We start from the raw sequence: 21,156 nt of genomic DNA on the forward strand, positions 1-21,156 counted from the left end.
AATAACCCTTAAAAAGACAGAAAAAGGAAACAGAAAAAAAAGAGGAAACTAAAAACAAGTAATAAAATGGTAATTCTAAATCTAAACATATCTATCAATAACCATATTCACATTAAATGGCCTAAATATACCAGTTAAAAGACAAGGATTGTCAGAAAGAACAAAGAAATATGACCCAACTATACTGTTTATAAGAAACTTACTTCAAATATAATGATATAAGTAGGCTAAAAGTAAAAGGATGGAGAAAAATATATACCATACAAACATGAATCAAAAGAAAGCTGCAAGGAATGAAAGGTAGTTCAACATTAAAAAAAAAAAAAACCAATGTAATACACTACATTAATATACAGAGGAAAAAACACACAAGCATCTCAATTAATGCAGAGAAGTCATCTGACAAAATCCAACACCCTTCACGACAAAAACACAGAAAACTAGGTATATGAGAGAACTTCCTCAATATGATGAAGGGCATTTTGAAAAACCCACAGGTATGATGTTACTCATACTCAATGGTGAAAGACTGAAAGGTTTCCCTCTAAAATCAGAAATAAGGGAATTCTCTGATGGTCCAATGGTTAGGACTCTGTGCTTTCACTGCCAACGGCCTGGGTTCAATCCTTGGTCGGGGAACTAAGATCCTGCAAGCCACACAGCACGGCCCCCCCCCCCAAAAAAAAAAGCCATAAATGAGACAAGGATGCTTGTTTTCACCACTGCTATTCAATACTGTACTTAAATTCCAGCGAGAACAATTAGACAGTAAATAAATGAGTAAAAGGCACAGATGACATGATCCTATATAGAGAAATCCCAAAGAATCCACAGGAAAGCTCATAAAGCTAAGAAATGAATTCAGTGAAGTAGCAGGATACAAGATCAAAATACAAAAATCAGTTCTGTTTCTATACACCTTCACTGAACAATTGAAAAAGAAAATTAAGAAAGGAACTCCTATATATTGATATATCTACATCTATATATAACTAAATTACCTCGCTGTACACCTGAAACATTGTAAATCAACTCTACTTCAATAAAAAATGATAATAGGGCTTCCCTGGTGGCGCAGTGGTTGAGAGTCCACCTGCCGACGCAGGGGACGCGGGTTTGTGCCCCGGTCTGGGAGGATCCCGCATGCCGCGGAGTGGCTGGGCCCGTGGGCCATGGCCGCTGGGCCTGCGCGTCCGGAGCCTGTGCTCCGCAACGGGAGAGACCACAACAGTGAGAGGCCTGTGTCCCGCAAAAAAAAAAAAAGATAATAAAAATTAGAAAAAAAAGAAAGCAACTCCATCTACAACAGTATCTGAAAGAATAAAATACCTAGGAATAAGTTTAAATCAGGAGATTAAATACTTGCATACTGAAAACTTCAAAATTTGCATAACCTAAAGCAATCTATAGATTCTGTGCAATCTCTATCAAAATTTCAAGTCTTTTTTGTAGAAATGAAAAAGCTGATTCTCACATTTATATGTAATCGCAAGGGGCACCAAATAGCCAAAATAATCTTGAAAAGAAAACATAGTTGGGGGCTTCCCTGGTGGCGCAGTGGTTGAGAATTGGCCTGCCAATGCAGGGGACAAGGGTTCAATCCCTGGTCCGGGAAGATCCCAAATGTCATGGAGCAACTAAGTCTGTGCTCCACAACTACTGAGCCTGCACTCTAGAACCAGGGAGCCACAACTACCGAAGCCTGCGCACCTAGAGCCTGTGCTCTGCAAGAAGAGAAGCCACTGCAATGAGAAGCCTGTGCACTGCAAGGAAGAGTAGTCCCCACTCACCGCATCTAGAGAAAGCCCACGCGCAACAACAAAGACCCAACGCAGCCAAAAATCAATAAATTAAATAAAAAAAAAGAAGAAAACATAAGTTGGAGGATGCAGGCCTACCAATTTCAAGACTTACTACAAAGCTATAGAAGTCGATATAGTGTGGTACTGGGAATTCGCTGGTGGTCCAGTGGTTAGGACTCTAAGCTTCCACTGCAGGGGGCACGGTTTCAATTCCTGGTTTGGGGAACTAAGATTCCCCCACGCTGTGCGGCCAAAAAACAACAACAACAAAACAGTGTGGTATTGACATAAGGATACACATATAAACCAATGGAACTGAATAGAGGAACTAGAAATAAACCCTCACATATACAGTCCAATGATTTTTGACAAGGGTACCAAAACCATTCAATGTGGAAAGGTTAGTCATTTTAACCATTTTTAAGTGTACGGTTCTGTGGCTTACTTGCATTCACAATGTTGTGCAACCAAAGAAAAGCCCTGGACCTGACGGCTTCACTGGTGAATTTTACTAAATATTTAAAGAACTAACATCAATCCTTCTCAAACTCTTCCAAAAAGTTGAAGAGAAGGGCATACTTCCTAACTCCACTAGAGCAGCATTCTTAATACCAAAGCCAGACAAAGATACTCTAAGAAAACTAGAAACCAATATCCCTTATGAACACTGATGCAAAAATCCTAGCAAACCAAATCCAGCAGCAAATTAAAATTATACACCATGATCAAATGGGATTTATTCCTAGAATGCAAGGATGGTTCAACATACAAAAATTGATCAATATAATACACCATGTTAATAGAATGAAGGAAAAAAAATACACAATTATCTCAATTGGTGCAGAAAAAGCACTTGACAAAATTCAACACCTTTTTATGATAAAAACACTCGACAAACCAGAAATAAGAAGAAACTAACTCAACATAATAAAGGCCAAATATGAAAAACCTACAGCAAACATCATACTCAACGTGGAAGACTGAAAGCTTTCTGCTAAGATCAGGCACAAGATAAGGATGCCTGTTGTTGCCATGTCTATTCAAAATACTACTGCAAATTCCAGCCAGAGCAATTAGGCAAGAAAAAGAAATAAAAGGCATCCAGACTGGAAAAGAAGTAAATTTAGTTGTTTGCACATGAAATAATCCCATATGTAGAAAACCCAAGATTCCACAAAAAAATTGTTAGGACTAATAAACAAATTCAGCGAAGTATCAGGACAAAACTCTACTTTTAAAGGGGAAAATATGTGCACATTTTTCCTCTTAATTTTTGCCAATTTCCAGGCATAGAGCTCCAAGTTTATATTTCTGTATCCTCCACAAGGCCTATCTCTTTGCTAGCCCATTAAATATTTGCTGATCGAACAATACATTCTTTTTTTTTTTTTTTAATAAATTTATTTATTTATTTATGGCTGTGTTGGGTCTTCATTGCTGTGCACAGGCTTCCTCTAGTTGCAGTGAGCGGGGGTTACTCTTTGATGCAGTGCGCAGGCTTCTCATTGCAGTGGCTTCTCGTGTTGTGGGGCACTGGCTCTAGGCATGTGGGCTTCAGTAGTTGTGGCTCACGCGCTGTAGAGTGCAGGCTCAGTAGTTGTGGCGCAAGGGATTAGTTGCTCTGTGGCATGTGGGATCTTTCCGGACCAGGGCTTGAACCCGTGTCCCCTGCATTGGTAGGCAGATTCTTAACCCCTGTGCCACCAGGAAAGCCCTAATGTGCCATCTTAAAATGAGGTTTGATAAAAGTTTCAAACAGGTATCCCATTAATTCCATGGATTCTGGTTTGTGCTAAAAGTTACAGGAATATTTAACTATGCCAAAGGAAATAAAATGCTTAGGTTATTAGAGTTGCAAAAGTAACTATTGTTATTACCTGCTGAACAGCTAGTGTACTGTCCATTTCATCAAAGGATTCATCAGGCCAATTATAGAAATCCTATAAAAAAAAATTTCATGATTAAAGTACGTACAAAGTCACAAAGAAGATGCAATACTATTATGATTAACTTCGATTCTTAATAAAGATCCGAAGTTATACCAGAGAAGAAAAGCCCTCATACGGTAAACAATGTGATTATTAGTGAATAAGTTAAAGGAATTTTATTCAATGTTTTAAATGAACACCAAGATTTTATTTAATTGAACTATAAGCTATACTTTTTTCAGTCACAAATCCCTCAAATATGGCTCCCATGTATTACTTAATTGATAAGCCTATCACTTTTTTGTTTATGATAAATATTTTTCTAAATGTTATACTGAAAAAAAAAAATCTCCAGGCAGTAAAAAACTGAATCAGTTTTTACCCAAAGAGAATAGCTAGAGTTAGTAGTAGTTACTACTCCATAAATATTATTTAAGACAGACATTATAAATTATAATTCCAATTCCAAATGGTGTTTTAAATTTCTAAATCAAAATATGAGCTCCATCAAAAAGTAGTCATCTAAACAGAACAACCTTCTCTCAAAGGGAATATTTCTGCAGATCACTTTGTACTGGTTCTGAATTTTTCTATACGTAGTTCAGTTCATAGACGTTCCCCTAAGTGGTTAAGAACCTTTCCATTTGACTGCTGAAATATATCCCTTGTAGGTGCACAATGTCCAACGCATTGTAGGTACTCAGTAAATGTCTGAGAAAAGGTAGTAGTAAACCAACAATCCATAACCCTGTATCGATCGACATGGATTAAGTCTCCAAAGGCCATGAGCAAAAATTGGAGCAAACTGCAGAATACAGTGCATGATACCACATGAATAAAAGTTTAAGAAAGTGCAAAACATACTTATGAATATAATGCATATATAATAAAAGTATAAAGGAAGAAAAAGGAATGATAATCACCATTACTGGCTGGGAGTGGGCAGAAGACAGAAGAATGTGATACAGAGGGATTTAACTATATTAGTAATGTCCTAGTTCTGAGAGTAAGTGATGGGTATGGTATACCTTTTTAAGTGTCTTAAGCATTTCATATCTTTTTTTAAATAGTTGCCTTATCTGAATGAAAATGAACTTTATTTTAAAATGTCAAGAAATAAAAACAACTTTCTGGAAATTGTTCTAGGATGTCTTTTCCTAGACATCATCTACATATCACCAGAGAGTAGTTTTTAAATTCTTCCTTTCTGATTTGTAGTGAAAAATGTTTCTATCAATACGCTTTGCTTATTTTTTCGTTTAAAAAAAAAAGAAAAGATAGTTTGTAAAATATTTTGTTTTTAAAATATTAGAAAACACATATAGTGGTACACAGAAAAGATGTAAAAAAGTTAATTGGAAATTAAATGCTTTGCCTCATCATAACTGTGATATACTTTAAACACTTAAAAGAGGAGCCAAGGGACTTCCCTGGTGGCACACTGGTTAAGACTCCGTGCTCCCAGTGCAGGGGGCCTGGGTTCAATCCCTGGTCAGGGAACTAGATCCCACATGCATGCTGTAATAAGAATTCACATGCCACAACTAAGGAGCCAGCGAGCCGCAACTAAGGAGCTTGCCTGCCACAACTAACACCTGGCACAACCAAATAAATAAACAAATAAATATTTTTTTTAAAAAAGGAGCCAAAAATCCAGCCTAATGAACATTCTCATCTAATTCAGTTAAACGTTTACTGAAAACCAACTTTGTGCTTATAACCCAATCTAACCAATTAAAAAAAAAAGAGGAGGAAGATACTCTACCTACTCTATTATAGTTCTAAATAAATCATTTTAGAATAGATCCCTTTCACTGAAGGAAATCAGTGTGGTAGACAAGGGATATGACAGAATGCTGCTTAAGTAGTCCTTTTTTTTTTTTAAATCTTAACCTTTTCTAATACATTTTATTTAACAACCTTGATCTATGACAATCTGGAAAAAAAAGCAAAGGAGTTTTCTTATAGGTGACTTACTCATAACAACACAACAAACAGGTGTGTTACAATATTGAGTTAAAATCTATGATTCTCTAACCTTTCAAAATTAAGAACTTTTGAATAAGTAAAAATGGATGATTCTCAGAATGTGAGTACAAAAGTCCATTTCTGAATTTAAAAACATAGAAGTTGATCACTTAAAAGAATCAGAAATAGTGCTGCCACAGAAAAAGAATTAAAGGTATCTGAGAAAAGATCATTTATAAAGAAAGAAACTTTAGAAACAGTAAAAGCATAAATAATATATAAATTCCAAGTAGTATGACCACAAAATTGCCAGTAGAAATGACACATGTGACTCTATTAAAAAAGGCTTCCCAACTAAACTCTAAAATTCAGTACTAGAAGCAACTTGTTAAAAAGAAAAGGTCACTAATGAACTAAGAATCGAATCTGGAGACTGCAACCTTGAGCAAATGCAGTCTAATCTCTGGGCTTCAGTTTCCTTTTCTGTAACATGCATCTAGGAAGCTGTCTGGATCTAAAAGTTCCCTTTGAAAGAACTCCCTTTCCAAAATTCTGTGCAAGATATTAAAATGTATTCTCTGGCATACTGTCATAGCTCTACGGTTGTTTCTGGTTTCCTCCCCCTCCGTCTCTTATTCTTTAAAATTACATTTTTAACACATCTCTTCCGATTTTGGAGTCTGTACTCAATCGCAAGGCATTTTACCTGGCAGATTAATCAGATGAGGTCTATTTGATTTTTTTAAGAATGTGAAGCATCCCGTCTTTGGCAAATCCCAAGAATCAATACTGAAACAAGCACCAATTCACCCCAAGTACTGCCCTACTAAAAGGTGATAAAATTATAATAAGTTCATTCCCTATGCTTCACATATAGTAACAAGGAAATTCACAAGGAATGGCATCTAACAAGTCCCAGCCTGATGATGAAAACTTGCTGGACCAGAGAACAGCTACGGAGAGAAGTGGTCAAAGGCAAACAGCAGGAGGAGGAGGATAAAGTAAATTATCGACTCCCGGATCCGTCTAGACAAGCTGGATGGCAGAAGTCGGGCACGTCACAGGCCAGGTAGGACGAGGTAGGCTGTTGTTTACACCCCTCCCACCCTGGCAGCCCCGACCCTCACGGAACCCCGGGGGTCTCCACCCGGCCGGCCGCGCCCCTCCCCGAAGCTGGTCACTGGAGATCAGGGCAGAAGCGAGAACAAGCAGTCACTGCTGACAGGCTCCCAGCCCCGGGCCTCGGAGGCCCCCACGCGCCCCTCACGCCCACCGTCCAATCGGAGCTCCGCAGGCCTCGCGGGCCGCCGCCGTCTCGGCCAAACCGAGGGGCTGAGGCTCCGGAAGAGCAGGCCGGGCACCAGTGCCCCTGCCCGCCCGCCTGTCGCCCCGGCCCAACCTCCTCGCAGAGGCATCCACCTTCCAGGTGCGGCGCAGCTCGGCACCAAGAGTCCCCTCTCCCCTCCACCAGAGGTGCAGAGATAGTACCTGAGCCTTGGTGCCCGGCCTGTTCCGCCTCAGCACTGCCGTCCCCTCCGCCATGACCATAGTGCCAGAGTCTGGGCGGCTGAAGTCGGTACCCGGATGTAGGGGACGGCTGCCTGCGCGGGGGGCGGGGTGGAGCGGCGCTCTCGGTCCGGGAGAGGGGGAGGGGCGACGGCTGACGGCGCAGCCGCAGCCTGCGCGGGGAAGGTTGGGAGGAACCCGAGGAGGCTGGGAAAGGGCCGGCGGGCGGAGGGAGGGGGACTGGAGAAGGAACGCTCGAAGACTCACTGGCGGCAATGTGGCGGGAGGGAGAGACCCTCCCGCGGAGGCCGGGAGTGGATACGAGGGAGTTCGCAGGCCAGCGCAGAGAGCCGCTGCGGGAATGTGCAAGTTCGGCGTAACGCGTTGGTGCATCTCCTTGGGCTTAACTTTAACGTTGGTTAACGTTGGAAGGACAGAGCTTGCACAATGGCGACCGTTTCAGTAAACCCTTGTGCAAGCAAATACCTAGAAAAGCGTAATTCTGTCCCGAAATCTGCCTAGGCGTGCAAAGTGGGAAACAGGCCAGCAGTCTGGGAGAATTCCACAAACTCTGCATGAAATCGACCCAATTTCAAATGATATTTCCGCTATCCACTAACTTCAAAACCAAGGGCTTTTCAGTAACAAGTTTGTGTAGATGAGAGACCCAGATGCCAATTATCTGAGATAGAGTGGACATCTGGTATTGTGTGTCAAGCAAACAAAATTAGCTTGTAAATTTTGCAAGTCAGAAGCAGGAGGAGAAAATGAATGCCCCTTGATAGACAGTGGGAGTTGTGCATCTTACAGGATTTCAGATTTCCTTTGTTGCAAGTTTTAAGTGTTCTCTTAAGTCATGAAATCACAGTAGCATTGGCAAACTCTTTTTTTGTTCCTGCTTGGAAACCTTAAATCTTTGATCTGGGATGAGGGAGGCCATAGGTTACCAGATGCGAAGATAGTTAAAAGAGTAAACAGTGTATATACAGTAGGGTGATTTCCAAGAGGGGAAAACATCAGGTATCCCATCAAGTACACATAAAGGTGTATTGAGAATGCTGAGAGGTGTAGCAGAGGCTCCAAAGATGGAAGGGAGGAGTGGAGGAGAGGTTGGTTAAAATGAGTGAGTGCAAAGCTGAATAACTCATGACTTGGAATTTTGTTCAAAAGCATTTAACAACGGGAAGTCTGTTTGCCTTTGAGTAAGATTCTTTCTATCGGGAAGATGTAGAGACTGGTAACTTTTTTTTTTTTTTTTGGTCTGCATTTGGTCTTCATTGCTGTGCGCGGTCTTTCTCTAGTTGCAGCGAGCAGAGGCTACTCTTTGTTGTGGTGCGCGGGCTTCTCATTGCGGTGTTCTCTTGTTGCGGAGCACGGGCTTTAGGCACTCGGGCTTCAGTAGGTGTGGCTCGCAGGCTCTAGAGCGCAGGCTCAGTAGTTGTGGCGCACGGGCTTAGTTGCTCTGCGGCATGTGGGATCTTCCCGAACCAGGGCTCAAACCTGTGTCCCCAGCATTGGCAGGAGGATTCTTAACCACTGCGCCACCAGGGAAGCCCCGAGACTGGTAACTTTTCAAGAGCAAGGACAATTCCATCACTATCTCATAGACAGCAAAAAATTTATTCATTCAACAAGTATTTATTAAGCCCCAGTACGTGTTTGGCACTGAGGCAAAAGTATGAAAAGGCGGCATCCTTAACCATAAGTTGCCTAGAGTCTAGCAATGGAGACAGCCGTGCAAATCACCAATTCTCTTACTAAATACAGTGAGAATCTAAGGCAAGCGGCACCTAAATATTGCCTCCCTAAGAGAGATAAGGGTGGGTCTGTAGAGAGCAGAGTCTTAGGTCTGTGGACAACCTCGCCTCATTTACTCCAAGGATTCAGTTAAAATTTCCTAGATTGTGTGGTAGTCCCCGAGCTGTAAATATCAGTTACCTATAGTTGAAGGGGCTCGTCTTAATGTTCTCTTAAGTCCAGATTTAGTAATACTTAAGGAATACTGTTTCAGCCCATCTGAAAAGAACAAAAAAAGTGAATAAGTAGGTGTTAAATTAAGGAACAAAATACGTATTCATCTCTTTGAAAAGTCTAATCAAGTTACATTGTGATGTCAATTCTGGCCTTGTTCACAGGAAGAACCTTTTTCTTTATGGTTGAAATGTTTCTAGCTCATAACCTTCACATTTTAGTTTCTCTATCAGTCTGCAGATTATGACCTCCAAGCAAAAACAGTTTTATAACCACAATTAATTTAGGGGATGGGGGAAGAAGAAGAAGAAGAAAAAGCATGATCAGTACCATAACAGTTACATGTAATAATGGGTTACTTGAATATTTTGGTTAAAGAAGAAGTAGTCTTTTTTTTTTTTTTTTTTTTTTTTTGGTACGGTGGCCTCTCACTGTTGTGGCCTCTCCCGTTGCGGAGCACAGGCTCCGGACGCGCAGCCTCAGCGGCCGTAGCTCACGGGCCCAGCCGCTCCGCAGCATGTGGGATCTTCCTGGACCGGGGCCCGAACCTGTGTCCCCTGCATCGGCAGGCGGATTCTCAATCACTGCGCCACCAGGGAAGCCCAGAAGTAGTCTTTTTAAAGGCAGTATGGACAAATGAAAATAACTTTGGACTGAGATTCAAGAAATCTAAATTCTCTTGCTTGTTGACTGTAAGACTTTGAACAATATCAGATAAAAGGGTTGTGTTTTTTGGGGTTTTTTTTTTTTTTTTGGTAATGAAACTAGTGCACAGCAGTTCATTCCTTCTGCCTCATAGAGTATGAAAGTATAAAAGTAAAGACTCCTGGAAGTCTCTTAAAGTTTTAGAAGAAAATATTTTGTAAATCCAAAGAATCATAAGTAAGTTCAAAACCATCTCTTTGGGGAGTTTTAAAATCCAAGTAAAATAGTGAATGCCCATTGTGTGTAAGGCACTGAGCAAGTGCTGAGAAACATGAATAAGATGTATAATCTATCCTCAAAAAGCTTAAAAATGAATGGGAAAGGAGGATATGTAAATTACTATACTACAAAGCAACATGTCTTAAGTGTTAAGCAGCCCCTGATGGTTGCCTACTTGCTATCCATACCCGTTCACTCACGTTCTTTGCAAACAGACTTTGATCTTGCTCAGTATCCATCTCTCCGAATTTGAGCAGAGAAAGGTAAACCTATCTCTAGCTGCGGGATAAATCCTCATTGGCCTAAGCCAATGTTTAGTTAAAGGGTGAGCATGTGACTCCATTTTAGCCTGAAGAGATATGAAAAGATATCTGATGGAGCATTTTAGGGAAGGGTTTTCTTAATCTTGACGAGATACTAAAAGAGTTGGTCCCTTTTTTCTGCCACTGAACCTTGTTAAATCTGAGGCTGCATCAACCATCTTGGCTTGAAGGAAGCCAGCCTAAGAGCAAAGCTGATGCAGTGAATGATGCATGAAGTAGTTGAAATGTGCCATAAAGTAGCATTTATCTGTGGAGTTGCAGGAGATTTCATTGTGGACCAAGTAAAGGTGAAGCAGCAGTGAAGTATGGAGATGTATGTTCATAGCTGAACAAATTAGTTGTATATGTAGCTTTATACATTTTCAACGTATTATTTGAAAATTAATTTCTCTTTATAAAAATTGTTATAGACAAACTTTTTTTAATTTATAAAGTTCAAACTTAGACAACTTTGACTACAAATGAGTGAGAGACTGAACTCCCACTGCACTTCGTTTTTCTCTCTAGAATATTTGACCAATTAGTGATTGTGGTAGCCAGCTACCAAGATGGCCCCCAGTGATTATTATCTCTTGGTATTTACACCTTTGTGTGGTTCTCTCTCACGCTGAGTAGGGCTGACCTGTTTAACCAATAGATTCTGTGAAAATGATGTTGTGTGACTCCTGATGTTAGGTGATAAAAGACATTGTGGCTTCTGCCTTGCTCTCTTAGCTCACCTGCCCTGGGTGAGAAAGCTGTCATGTGTGAGGACCCTCAAGTAGCCTATGAGGGATCTGCATGGTGTGGAACTGAAGCTCCCACCAAAAGCAAGCATCGACTTGCCAGCATAAGTGACCATCTTGGAAGTGTAACTTCCAGCTCCAGTCAAGCCTTTGGATGATGGCAGCCTCATGAAAGACCCCAAACTAGGACCACCCAAATAAGCTGCTCCCAAATTTCCGACGTACAGATACTGTGTGAGATGTTTATTGTTGTTTTAAGCCACTAAGTTTGGGGTGATTTGTTATGCAGCAATAGATAACTAATACAGTAGTTCCTGAATTTTCAGGAAGATGTGAGGAGAAGAGACAAGCCACAACAGACTATTATCATTTCCTCTTTTTAACAGGGGACCTCATGTCATTCATGAAGTTAACGGCATTTTCTACCTTTATTTTCTCTTTTTTTTTCTTAATACTTATGCATTTATTTGGCTGCGCTGGGTCTTAGTTGCAGTGTGCAGGATCTTTAGTTGCAGCATGCGAACTCTTAGTTGTGGCATGTGGGATCTAGTTCCCTGCCCAGGGATTGAACCTGGACCCCTGCATTGGTAGCTCAGAGTCTTAGCCACTGGACCACCAGGGAAGTCCCTACCTTTATTTTCTAGATGACAGCAATCACTATCTAAAATTATGCTATTACTTTAGTTGTTTACTTCTGCCTCCCCCATTTTATTCATCCCTGTATCTCCAGTGCCTAAGACAGTGCCTGACACATGTTCCAAAAACAATGAATTACTTAAAAATACTATAATAAACCGACCTTTTGAAATGACAAGCCAGATAAGTAAGTACCCATTGATGTTTTTTCCAAGTCAAGTCTGCAGGCTAAATGAGACTGAAAGAGCATTTTGTAAGAGTTTGGCTAAATTTTAACATGTCTTAAAGAACTAGGCTTAATCTGTAAGAAGAAAGAGGTGTTGGATCCATTCCTTATCTCTTATAACAGGAAAATCTCCATATAAGCCAAGATTGAAAAAAAAAAACCCATAAACTATAAAACCAAAAACTATAAAAATACCTAAAGAAACCAATGGAAGAAACTTATATCGGAGAAGACTTTTCAGAGTTTGAAATAATAACCAGAAGCTATAGTGGAAAACAATTATTTATTCAACTATACCAAAATGACTTCCTGCAAATTCACAGCATAAACAAAATCAAAGCCAAATTGACAAACTGGAGGAAAAAATTTTGTCAAAAAGAAACAATTCCCCTGACAGATAAAGATATCAAATCATAAAAGGCCAGTCACCCAGTAGAAAAATGAGCAGAAGATATTAACAGTCAATAGGGACTGTCAGTTAACAGTAAAGGAAATAGGGATGGCTCTTAAACACATGAGATCCTCACCATCATCCATCATGATAAATTAAAATGATCAGTTTGACAAAACATAAACTTTATAACATCCTGTATTATTGAGAGTGGGGAGAAATCAGCAGTCTCATACATTGCTGGTAGGACTATTAATTGATAAAACTTCTGTGAAGGGCAACTTGAAGGGGTTGTGTGTGTGTGTGTGTGTGTGTGTGTGTGTGTGTGTATACACATATATGATTCGAGTCCACATACCCTTTGACATAGCAATTACGTGCCTAGCAATTTATCTTACAGATATGAAATTTATGCAGAAATTTTATTTATTGCAGAAGTGTTTCTAATAGCATAAGTTTAGAATTTAAATGTCCATCAGTAGGAAATGCTTAAATAAATTTTGGTTCATCCAAATAATGAAACATCATACAGCTATAAAGAGAATGAAACTTTTATGTACTTTATAGATTAATTCCAAAGACAAATTGTTAATACAAAAACACCCAAGGTGCCAAATGGTGTGTATGGAATATTTTATTTTTTAAAAGGAAAATGAATATATATATATACTTCATATGCACAAGATACATATGTTTATACACACACATATACATATGTATACATAAAACACCCCTGACAGGAAGAATATAAACTGTAGCGCTAGTGCTTCCAGGAATGGAACTTTGTGGCTAGGGCACAGAGATGGGAAGGAGTCTTACATACATATTATCTAGTTTAAAAAAAATTAAAGTTTAAGGAAAAAAATAACAGGCTTGACCCAAAATGTTAAGGGACATCTTGTGCCCTCCTTTTACAGTTAATTCTTAAACTAAGAGGGGTTAGATGATTTGTCAAATGTCACTTAACTAGTATGTAAGCAACACGGGATCCAGAGCCTAGGTTTTAATGAGCTCTCCCATACAGATTGCTTAAGGGTAAAGAAAACATTTAAATAGTCTTCACATAAATAAAAAGCTCAAAGCTCCATTTTTGTGTGGGTGCAGAGAAAATAGCAATTAGCTTTCTAGATGAGGCATGTCTTAGTATCATGCTAGAGAACAATCTGGCAGTCCTTGCTGAGAAGCTTAAAAATACTCACAGCTAGGTAAGTATTGTTGAGAGTAAATTGCTGTATCAGATATCAAACTTAAATATAATAGTTTATATTGAAAACACTGTGATGGAAAAGAGAGATCAATGAAACAGACTATAAAATCCAGGAATATGTTTATTTAAAACCTTAATGTAGGGCCTCCCTGGTGGCGCAGTGGTTGAGAGTCCGCCTGCCGATGCAGGGGATGCGGGTTCGTGCCCCGGTCTGGGAGGATCCCATATGCCGCGGAGCGGCTGGGCCCGTGAGCCATGGCCGCTGGGCCTGCGCGTCCGGAGCCTGTGCTCCGCAACGGGAGAGGCCGCAGCAGTGAGAGGCCCGCATACCGCAAAAAGAAAAAAAAAAAAAAAAAAAAAAAAAACCTTAATGTATGATAAAGGTGACATTTCAAATTTGGGGGCAGGGCAGTGGTGGTGGGGAAGAATGGATAATCCAATAAAGTTGAGACAAGATAATCATTGGTTAAAAAAAAAAGTCAGACACATATAGTGTATGTTAAAATTATGGATCAATTAATTACTTATATTTCCAAAAGAAAAAATGTACTAGAAGAATGAGATTTGACTAGCTAGAAACAAAACTGCACATCAAATTAGGAAACAAATGTGACAAATTCACACCTCTATTATATAAAACCTTATGATCCATGTTGGTGGGAAAGCGGAATGGTGTGGCCACTATGGGAAACAGTGTAGAGGATCCTCAAAAAGTTAAAAATAGAACTACCCGACTTCTATTCAGGAATCCCACTTCTGAGTATTTATCTAAAAGAATTGAAATCAGAATCTCAAAGAGATATTAGCACTTCCATGTTAACTGTAGCACTATTTACAACAGCCAAGATGTGGAAGCCTAAATGTCCATCTGCTGGATGAATGAATAGAGAAAATGTAGTATATACATACATTGGAATATTATTCAGCCTTAAAGAAGAAGGCAATTCTGCAACATTTGACAACATGGAATGAACTTTGAGGACATTAAGTCAAATATGCCAATCATAGAAGGACAAAATACTGCATTCCACTTATATGAAGTATCTAAAATAGTCAAACTCATATAAGCAGAGAGTAGAATGGTGGTTGCCAGGGACTAGGGGGAGGGGGAAATGGGGAGTTGCCAATCAACAGGCATAAAGTTTCAGTTAAGTAAGATGCAAAAGTTCTAGAGATCTACTGTACAACATTGTGCAGTACACTTAAAAATCTGTTAAGGTATATCTCATGCTAAGTGTTCTTACCACAATAAAAATGAAAAAAAATTTTGTAATCCCAATTTTTAAAAATAAGAAATTTTGTAAAGCATACAGTTTCTGGAGCAATAGAGGGGAAAAAATCATTATCTTGATAATGGTAATACTTTCACAACAGAATAGCTCCCTGGTAACTTTAATTTTATTCTCAATTTTTCATTTGTTTTTGTATAGAATTGTGGAAGGCAGACTTTGAAGTCAGACAAACCTGAGTTCAATTCCAGCCTATGACTTAATATATATGTCACCTTGAGCAAGTTACTCTACCTCTCTCTGCATCCTTCACCTATGAGGCAAAGAACATCTGCCTCACAGAGTTGCTATGATTACACAGGTAAGCAATATTATATGTTAAGTGCCTAGAACAGTGCCTGGCAAGAGGTCAAAAATGGTAATGTTATGAAAACTCCAGTCAGAATTTTACCTGTTTTACCGTTCTCCTTACAATTGATATTTTCCTGTTGAACAAAAGGTAAATGACAACATGCTTTTTTTTTTTTTAATTTATTTTTGGCTGCATTGGGTCTTCATTGCTGCGCCCAGGCTTTCTCTGGTTGTGGCGAGGGGGGGCTGCTCTTCGTTGCAGTGTGTGGGATTCTCATTGCGGTGGCTTCTCTTGTTGCAGAGCATGGGCTCTAGGCATGTGGGCTTTGGTAGTTGTGGCACATGGGCTCAGTAGTTGTGGCACGCAGCCTCTAGAGCGCAGGCTCAGTAGTTGTGGTGCACGGGCTTAGTTGCTCCACGGCATGTGAGATCTTCCCGGACCAGGGATCGAACCCGTGTTCCCTGCATTGGCAGGTGGATTCTTAACCACTGAGCCACCAGGGAAGTCCCAACATGCTTTTCTAAAACACATGGGTCCACACCCCCAATACCCATATTTTTGGCCCAAATTTCTCATGCCAAAATTCTTTTCCCTATTAATTCCCAATATAATCTCACAATCTAAAGTTATTTCTTTAGCAGTTCTGCTAGACGAGGACAATTTCCGTGGTACAAAAAGAATTCTCCCATCCTTCTGGTTTAGTAGGTTATGGAAGGAGCCCTGAAATTTTAAGTATAGCAGGTAATTCGAAGGATGAACCAAGGTTTGGAAACTCGTCTTAGATCTCAAAACTTATTAGCTTGGGTCTTGGGAAAAAAAAATCAGTAATAATGGGGAAGCCGTAGACTTTGACTGGATTTCTAATTGCAATTTACCAGCTACATGGCCTTGAACAAGTTTCCTCTTCCCCTCCGTCAGTTTTGTCATTGGTAAATCAGAGGGAAATCTGTGCTTACAAGGTTGTGACCTTCAAAGCTCATTAGCTGTGCCTGGGGCACAGCAGGAAATTGATGAGCCACTTGGGTTCTGTAAAAATAGAGATTCTTTTTATTTATTTATTTGTTTATTTATTTATGGCTGCGTTGGGTCTTCATTGCTTCACATGGGCTCTTCTCTGGTTGTGGTGCGCGGGCTTCTCATTGCAGTGGCTTCTCATTGTGGAGCACGGGCTCTAGGCGTGCGGGCTTCGGTAATTATGGCACGCAGGCTCAGTAGTTGTGGCGCACAGGCTTAGTTGCTCTGTGGCATGTGGGATCTTCCTGGACCAGGGCTTGAACCTGTGTCCCCTACACTGGCAGGTTATTATTTTTTTTTAACTTAAAAAAATTTTTTATACAGGTTCTTATTAGTTATCTATTTTATACATATTAGTGTACATATGTCAATCCCAATCTCCCAATTCATCCCATCCCCCACCCCCACTTTCCCCCCTTGGTGTCCATACGTTTGTTCTGTACATCTGTGTCTCTATTTCTGCCTTGCAGACCAGTTGACCTGTACCATTTTTCTAGATTCCACGTATATGCGTTAATACACGATATTTGTTTTTGAGTTATTTCACTCTGTATGACAGTCTCTAGGTCCATCCACATCTCTACAAATGACCCAATTTTGTTCCTTTTTATGACTAATATTCTGTTGTGTATACATACATCTTCTTTATCCATTCATCTGTCGATGGGCATTTAAGTTGCTTCCATGACCTGGCTATTGTAACTATTGTAAATAGTGCTGCAATGAATATTGGGGTGCATGTCTCTTTTTTGAATTATGGTTTTCTCTGGGTATATGCCCGGTAGTGGGATTGCTGGGTCATATGGTAATTGTATTTTTAGTTTTTAAGGAAGGCAGGCAGATTCTTAACCACTGTGCCACCAGGGAAGACCAAGAATTTCTAATCTTTTTACCCAAATATGACGAAAGCCTTATATACCAAATGGCACTAACACATACATTAATGTAAATACACATACGTAATACTTTACTGATGGGGACGTGACCAAAAGTTGAGATCATCATTCCATGTCACTTAAAATTTCATCTAGACTTTGATTCCACAAGAAAAATATGGAACACAACTTTTAAAAGACATGATCATAGACTAGCTTATAAGCAACCAAAACTAGGCAACAAATTTGACTGCAAGGCAAAGAGCTGGTAGCTGAAAGGCAGTCATGTTTAGGGGTTGGTAATCAACTTTGTTGTAGGATTGTTTGGGTTCAAATCTTAATTCTCCATGGCTGCTATAGCTCAATCAAGCTATCTATCCAGTTCTGTCAGTTTCCTATTTGTTAAACTCAATAATAAATTGTATACTAGATACCTACCAATTGCCAATTTTAGATAACCCCTCCCCTTTTCCCTAGTCATTATCACCAGGACTAAAATGTGTATTAAGTACTTAGAATTGGCTGACAAAGTAGCAGAGGCCATAAAGGATGAAGTTTTAGACAGCATCTGAATGTGGACTACTTATATCCAAATACTGGCTTTGCCATTTCCTACAGTGTCCCTGGTTATTACTTAACCCCTTGTGCCCCACCTTACTTATCTGCAAGACATGAATAGTAACTGGCTCATATGCTGTTAAAAGATTAAACCATCCACTATATGAAAAGTACCTACAGTGGAGGCCAGTACCTGGAAAATGCTTAAGAGTTAGCTATGGGGACTTCCCTGGTAGTGCAGTGGCTAAGAATCCACCTGCCGGTGCAGGGGACATGGGTTTGAGCCCTGGTCCGGGAAGATCCCACATGCAGCGTTGCAAGTAAGCCCGTGTGCCTAGAGCCTGTGCTCCACAACAAGAGAAGCCACCGTAAGGAGTAGCCCGCTCACCTCAACTAGAGAAAAGCCCACACGCAATGAAGAACCAATGCAGCCAAAAATAAAATAATTTTTAAAAGTTAGCTATGCCTGGCACATAGAAGGCACCAGCCAGTGTGAGCTATTATACCCCGCCTTCGATTTTTTGCTAAGTAAATTATGTAGTAGTGTTGTTTTAAAAACTGGAAGTGTTAAGTTTTTCAAAATATAACTTAAGAAATAAGACATGTGAGACTAGATTTCATAAACAAACTACACTGAAATGTTTGATATATATGAGGTCAGAATGTTGCTACCTCTACCTTCTTAAAATGTTAAGTAAGTGTAAATCTATGGCTTTGTATCAGCATCAACTATATATGTAAAAAGCCAACTTGAAAACTGAAAACCTGTTTCCCCTGAATTCTCTGCAGGTTATTTCTAAAAAAAAGCCCCATAAACTAAGAACCCTAAAAACCATCTTTAATCACTAGATAAAGATAAAGCATTCATTTATATACTTTTATTTGGGAATGTTTAAATCAATACAGAGAAACTAAATTTCAGAGACACTGAATATCATTACTTTATTATAAAAGAAACACGGAAATTATTTACATGATGAAAGATTTCAGAACTTCAGTGGCAGCTTCACGTGATGCCATTTCAATAGTGACTTATTTTAGTCGACGTATTTTCCAAGAATGTCACCATCTCTAAATAAGAAATAATCCTGCAAACAGAGAAGTGGTTAGTTAAGAAAACTAATAGCAAATACTTAGCCTCTCCTTAATATTATGAAGTTTACACACCTTGTCATCTAGAACTACTTTGGTGCCTCCATATTCTGGGAGAAGAACTTTATCTCCAACTTTCACACTAACTGGTTGAATCTCTCCACCCTTAAGAAAATAAAGATGTTTATTAGTAAAGACACCTAGTTGACCAAATATTTACACTTTTATTAATCAACTGTGCTCATTCAAATCAAATGTTAAAAAAGGACTTTGGCCAAATGATATAATTTATACAACCATAGTTCTTCACTCAAACATATCACTGTAGAGTTACACTTTGAAATAATGTACATGCAGTAGCTTAAACTAAAACCTGATTTCAGTGTAAAGGTTCAAAGAGTTATACTGGGAAAACTAACTGTAAGCTTTTTGATCATTAAATATTAACATAACCTCTCAAGTATGTGAAATAAACCAGTTTTTAAAACTACATGTACAATGGTCATGTTTAACTTTTTTCAACACACAAAAACTTGAGTCTTCTTTCTGACTTTGGAACATACACTTCTTTTGAGATTCAACTTCTGTTCCTCCAAAGCAGATTTGGGGAGAGGGATTGAGGCAGAGTGCCCAAAGCCTTCCTATTCCTAACTCCAGGATAGCTCCTTGCTAGAACTTTCTTAGAGGCAACTGGAACAATGCAATTAACATATTTAACCCCCAAGGGCATTTATTGCGTATTCTAGTTGACACTTCAGAGGTCTGAGGTCTAACCCTTAATTGGAGAATGACTACAATAGCCCAACAAGCTCCTGTTATATGCTAACCAAGGCCGAAAGTGATTTAAAGGATTATAGCAATTTCAGTGTGTTAGAGGTTAGACCAAGAGTTCAAATTTATGCCGTCTGATTTTAATACTGTGGAACTCTCCATCATATAAAATAAGCGATTTTTTTTTCACAATCATTTTTGCTGAAAGATTAGGTGCGAACCCACTAGGGACTGATCTTTAAAATAACAAGCTACCTAAAAGGCTACTTTTAACAATAACCAGCGGTTTTTCCCCCCTCTCCTTCACATAAAAAATTAGTTCCATTTCAGTCTCCATTTACCTTTCCTTTAGAGCCTGATCCAACAGCTACTACCGTCGCTTGCAATACTTTTCCTTGTGATTTTTCCGGAATCATAATGCCTCCTTTGGTTACAACTTCGGCTGCACTTCTTTCAACTAATACTCGGTCAAAGAGGGGAAGAAACTTTCTAAATGCCTGTCCTGCCTGTAGAGAGAAAAATGTTAGATTTGAAACACAATGTATTCTGAACAGGCCACAAATGGCTTTCAGAGATAACGACAAAACTCAGATTTTTCATTCAAAGGAAACACCTCTGAACGTTCAGCTCTAAATTCCGAGTTTAATTTCCCATTCCCTGTGTGTGTTAGGGATCACTGTTGCTCCTTTGGTCAGCAGCCAGATGAGCTTCAAGGACAACCTTAGTATCTCCCAAGGTCAAGTATTCTCCTTCGTCGGATTTTTCTGTAAACTGTCAGACAACATTGAAGTCCCTCTGCCTGGAGCCGTGCTTTTTTCAAGACGATTACACACCCACTAATGTCCCGCAAGAGACGTGGGTCGGCCACCGCGCGTGCGTCCGGATTCCCGCCCCCTGACACACACGCTGCCTCACACGCGCGTGCAAAGAGCCCTCCGAGGTGGAAAGGGTCGGGGGGGGGCCCTCGCCTCTCCAGGGTTCGGGCGGGCGCGGGTCTCTGAGTGGCCCCTACCCCTCCCTCCAGGCCCAAAGGGAATCGTCCGGACTCCCCGTGCGTCCCAGGCCAACCCGGGCCCGCCGGCCTCCAGCCCACGCGGGACTCACCATGACTCGGGTTGCAACACTTGGTACTCTCACTCTCTGGCCGCCGCCGCCGCACAGGAGAGATCCGCAGTCCGACCCCCCCTGCCACGTGAACTCGAGAAAAGACCTCCCAGCGCGCAGGCGCGCTCGCCCTCGGCCCCGGCCCCTCCCCGCGAAAAGGGGCGGCCGCACCAGCGCGCGCCACGATTCGTTTCCTGGGCTCTGCGCAGGCTACTGACGCGCGGACCGGTAGGCGGAAGAAAAGAGGAGCTCTTTCTAGGCTTTTCTAGGCTTTTCTAAGCCGCGGGCTGAGGTGAAAGTACTTACCCTTCGCCTCCCCTCCCGGAAATGACGTGATTCGACCCTTGACCCACACAGAGCCCGGCGCTTCCCGGAAAGTTCTGGAACGGCGCGCCGCCCGGGAACTAGCCTAAACCGGCCGGAGAGGGCTAAGCCAGCTGGCCTGGCCCAGCGCGGTGGGGAGGGGCGGGCCTGGGGCGCGGCGCGTGCAGATTGCAGGGCCCGGGCGGACGGGACGGGGGTGGAAGCCGCCTGCGCGCGCGCGCGCTGCGGAG

General features: G+C 40.7%; 1 protein-coding gene across 4 annotated transcripts in view; it reads right to left on the reverse strand.

Moving 5' to 3' along the window:
• LOC309809542 (MOB-like protein phocein) overlaps positions 1 to 21,090 on the reverse strand; it is a 40,006-nt gene extending 18,916 nt beyond the window's left edge. The window contains exons 1-4 of one of the 4 annotated variants that reach the window (XM_082630721.1): positions 20,603 to 21,051; positions 19,840 to 20,004; positions 18,803 to 18,892; positions 18,499 to 18,723 (exon numbers count right to left, since the gene is read on the reverse strand). In XM_082630721.1, the coding sequence (XP_082486847.1) occupies positions 18,673 to 18,723; positions 18,803 to 18,892; positions 19,840 to 20,004; positions 20,603 to 20,605 (309 nt within the window). In that variant the 5' untranslated portion in view covers positions 20,606 to 21,051 and the 3' untranslated portion in view covers positions 18,499 to 18,672. Of the gene's footprint in view, positions 1 to 3,679; positions 3,743 to 7,186; positions 7,323 to 18,498; positions 18,724 to 18,802; positions 18,893 to 19,839; positions 20,005 to 20,602 lie in introns of those variants that run through there. The other 3 variants (XM_082630722.1, XM_082630719.1, XM_082630720.1) reach the window with 3 other exon arrangements.
• Positions 21,091 to 21,156: the final 66 nt, after the last annotated feature.

Source organism: Mesoplodon mirus (assembly GCF_964341445.2).
Source record: "Mesoplodon mirus genome assembly, chromosome: 8".
Taxonomy (NCBI): domain Eukaryota; kingdom Metazoa; phylum Chordata; class Mammalia; order Artiodactyla; family Ziphiidae; genus Mesoplodon; species Mesoplodon mirus.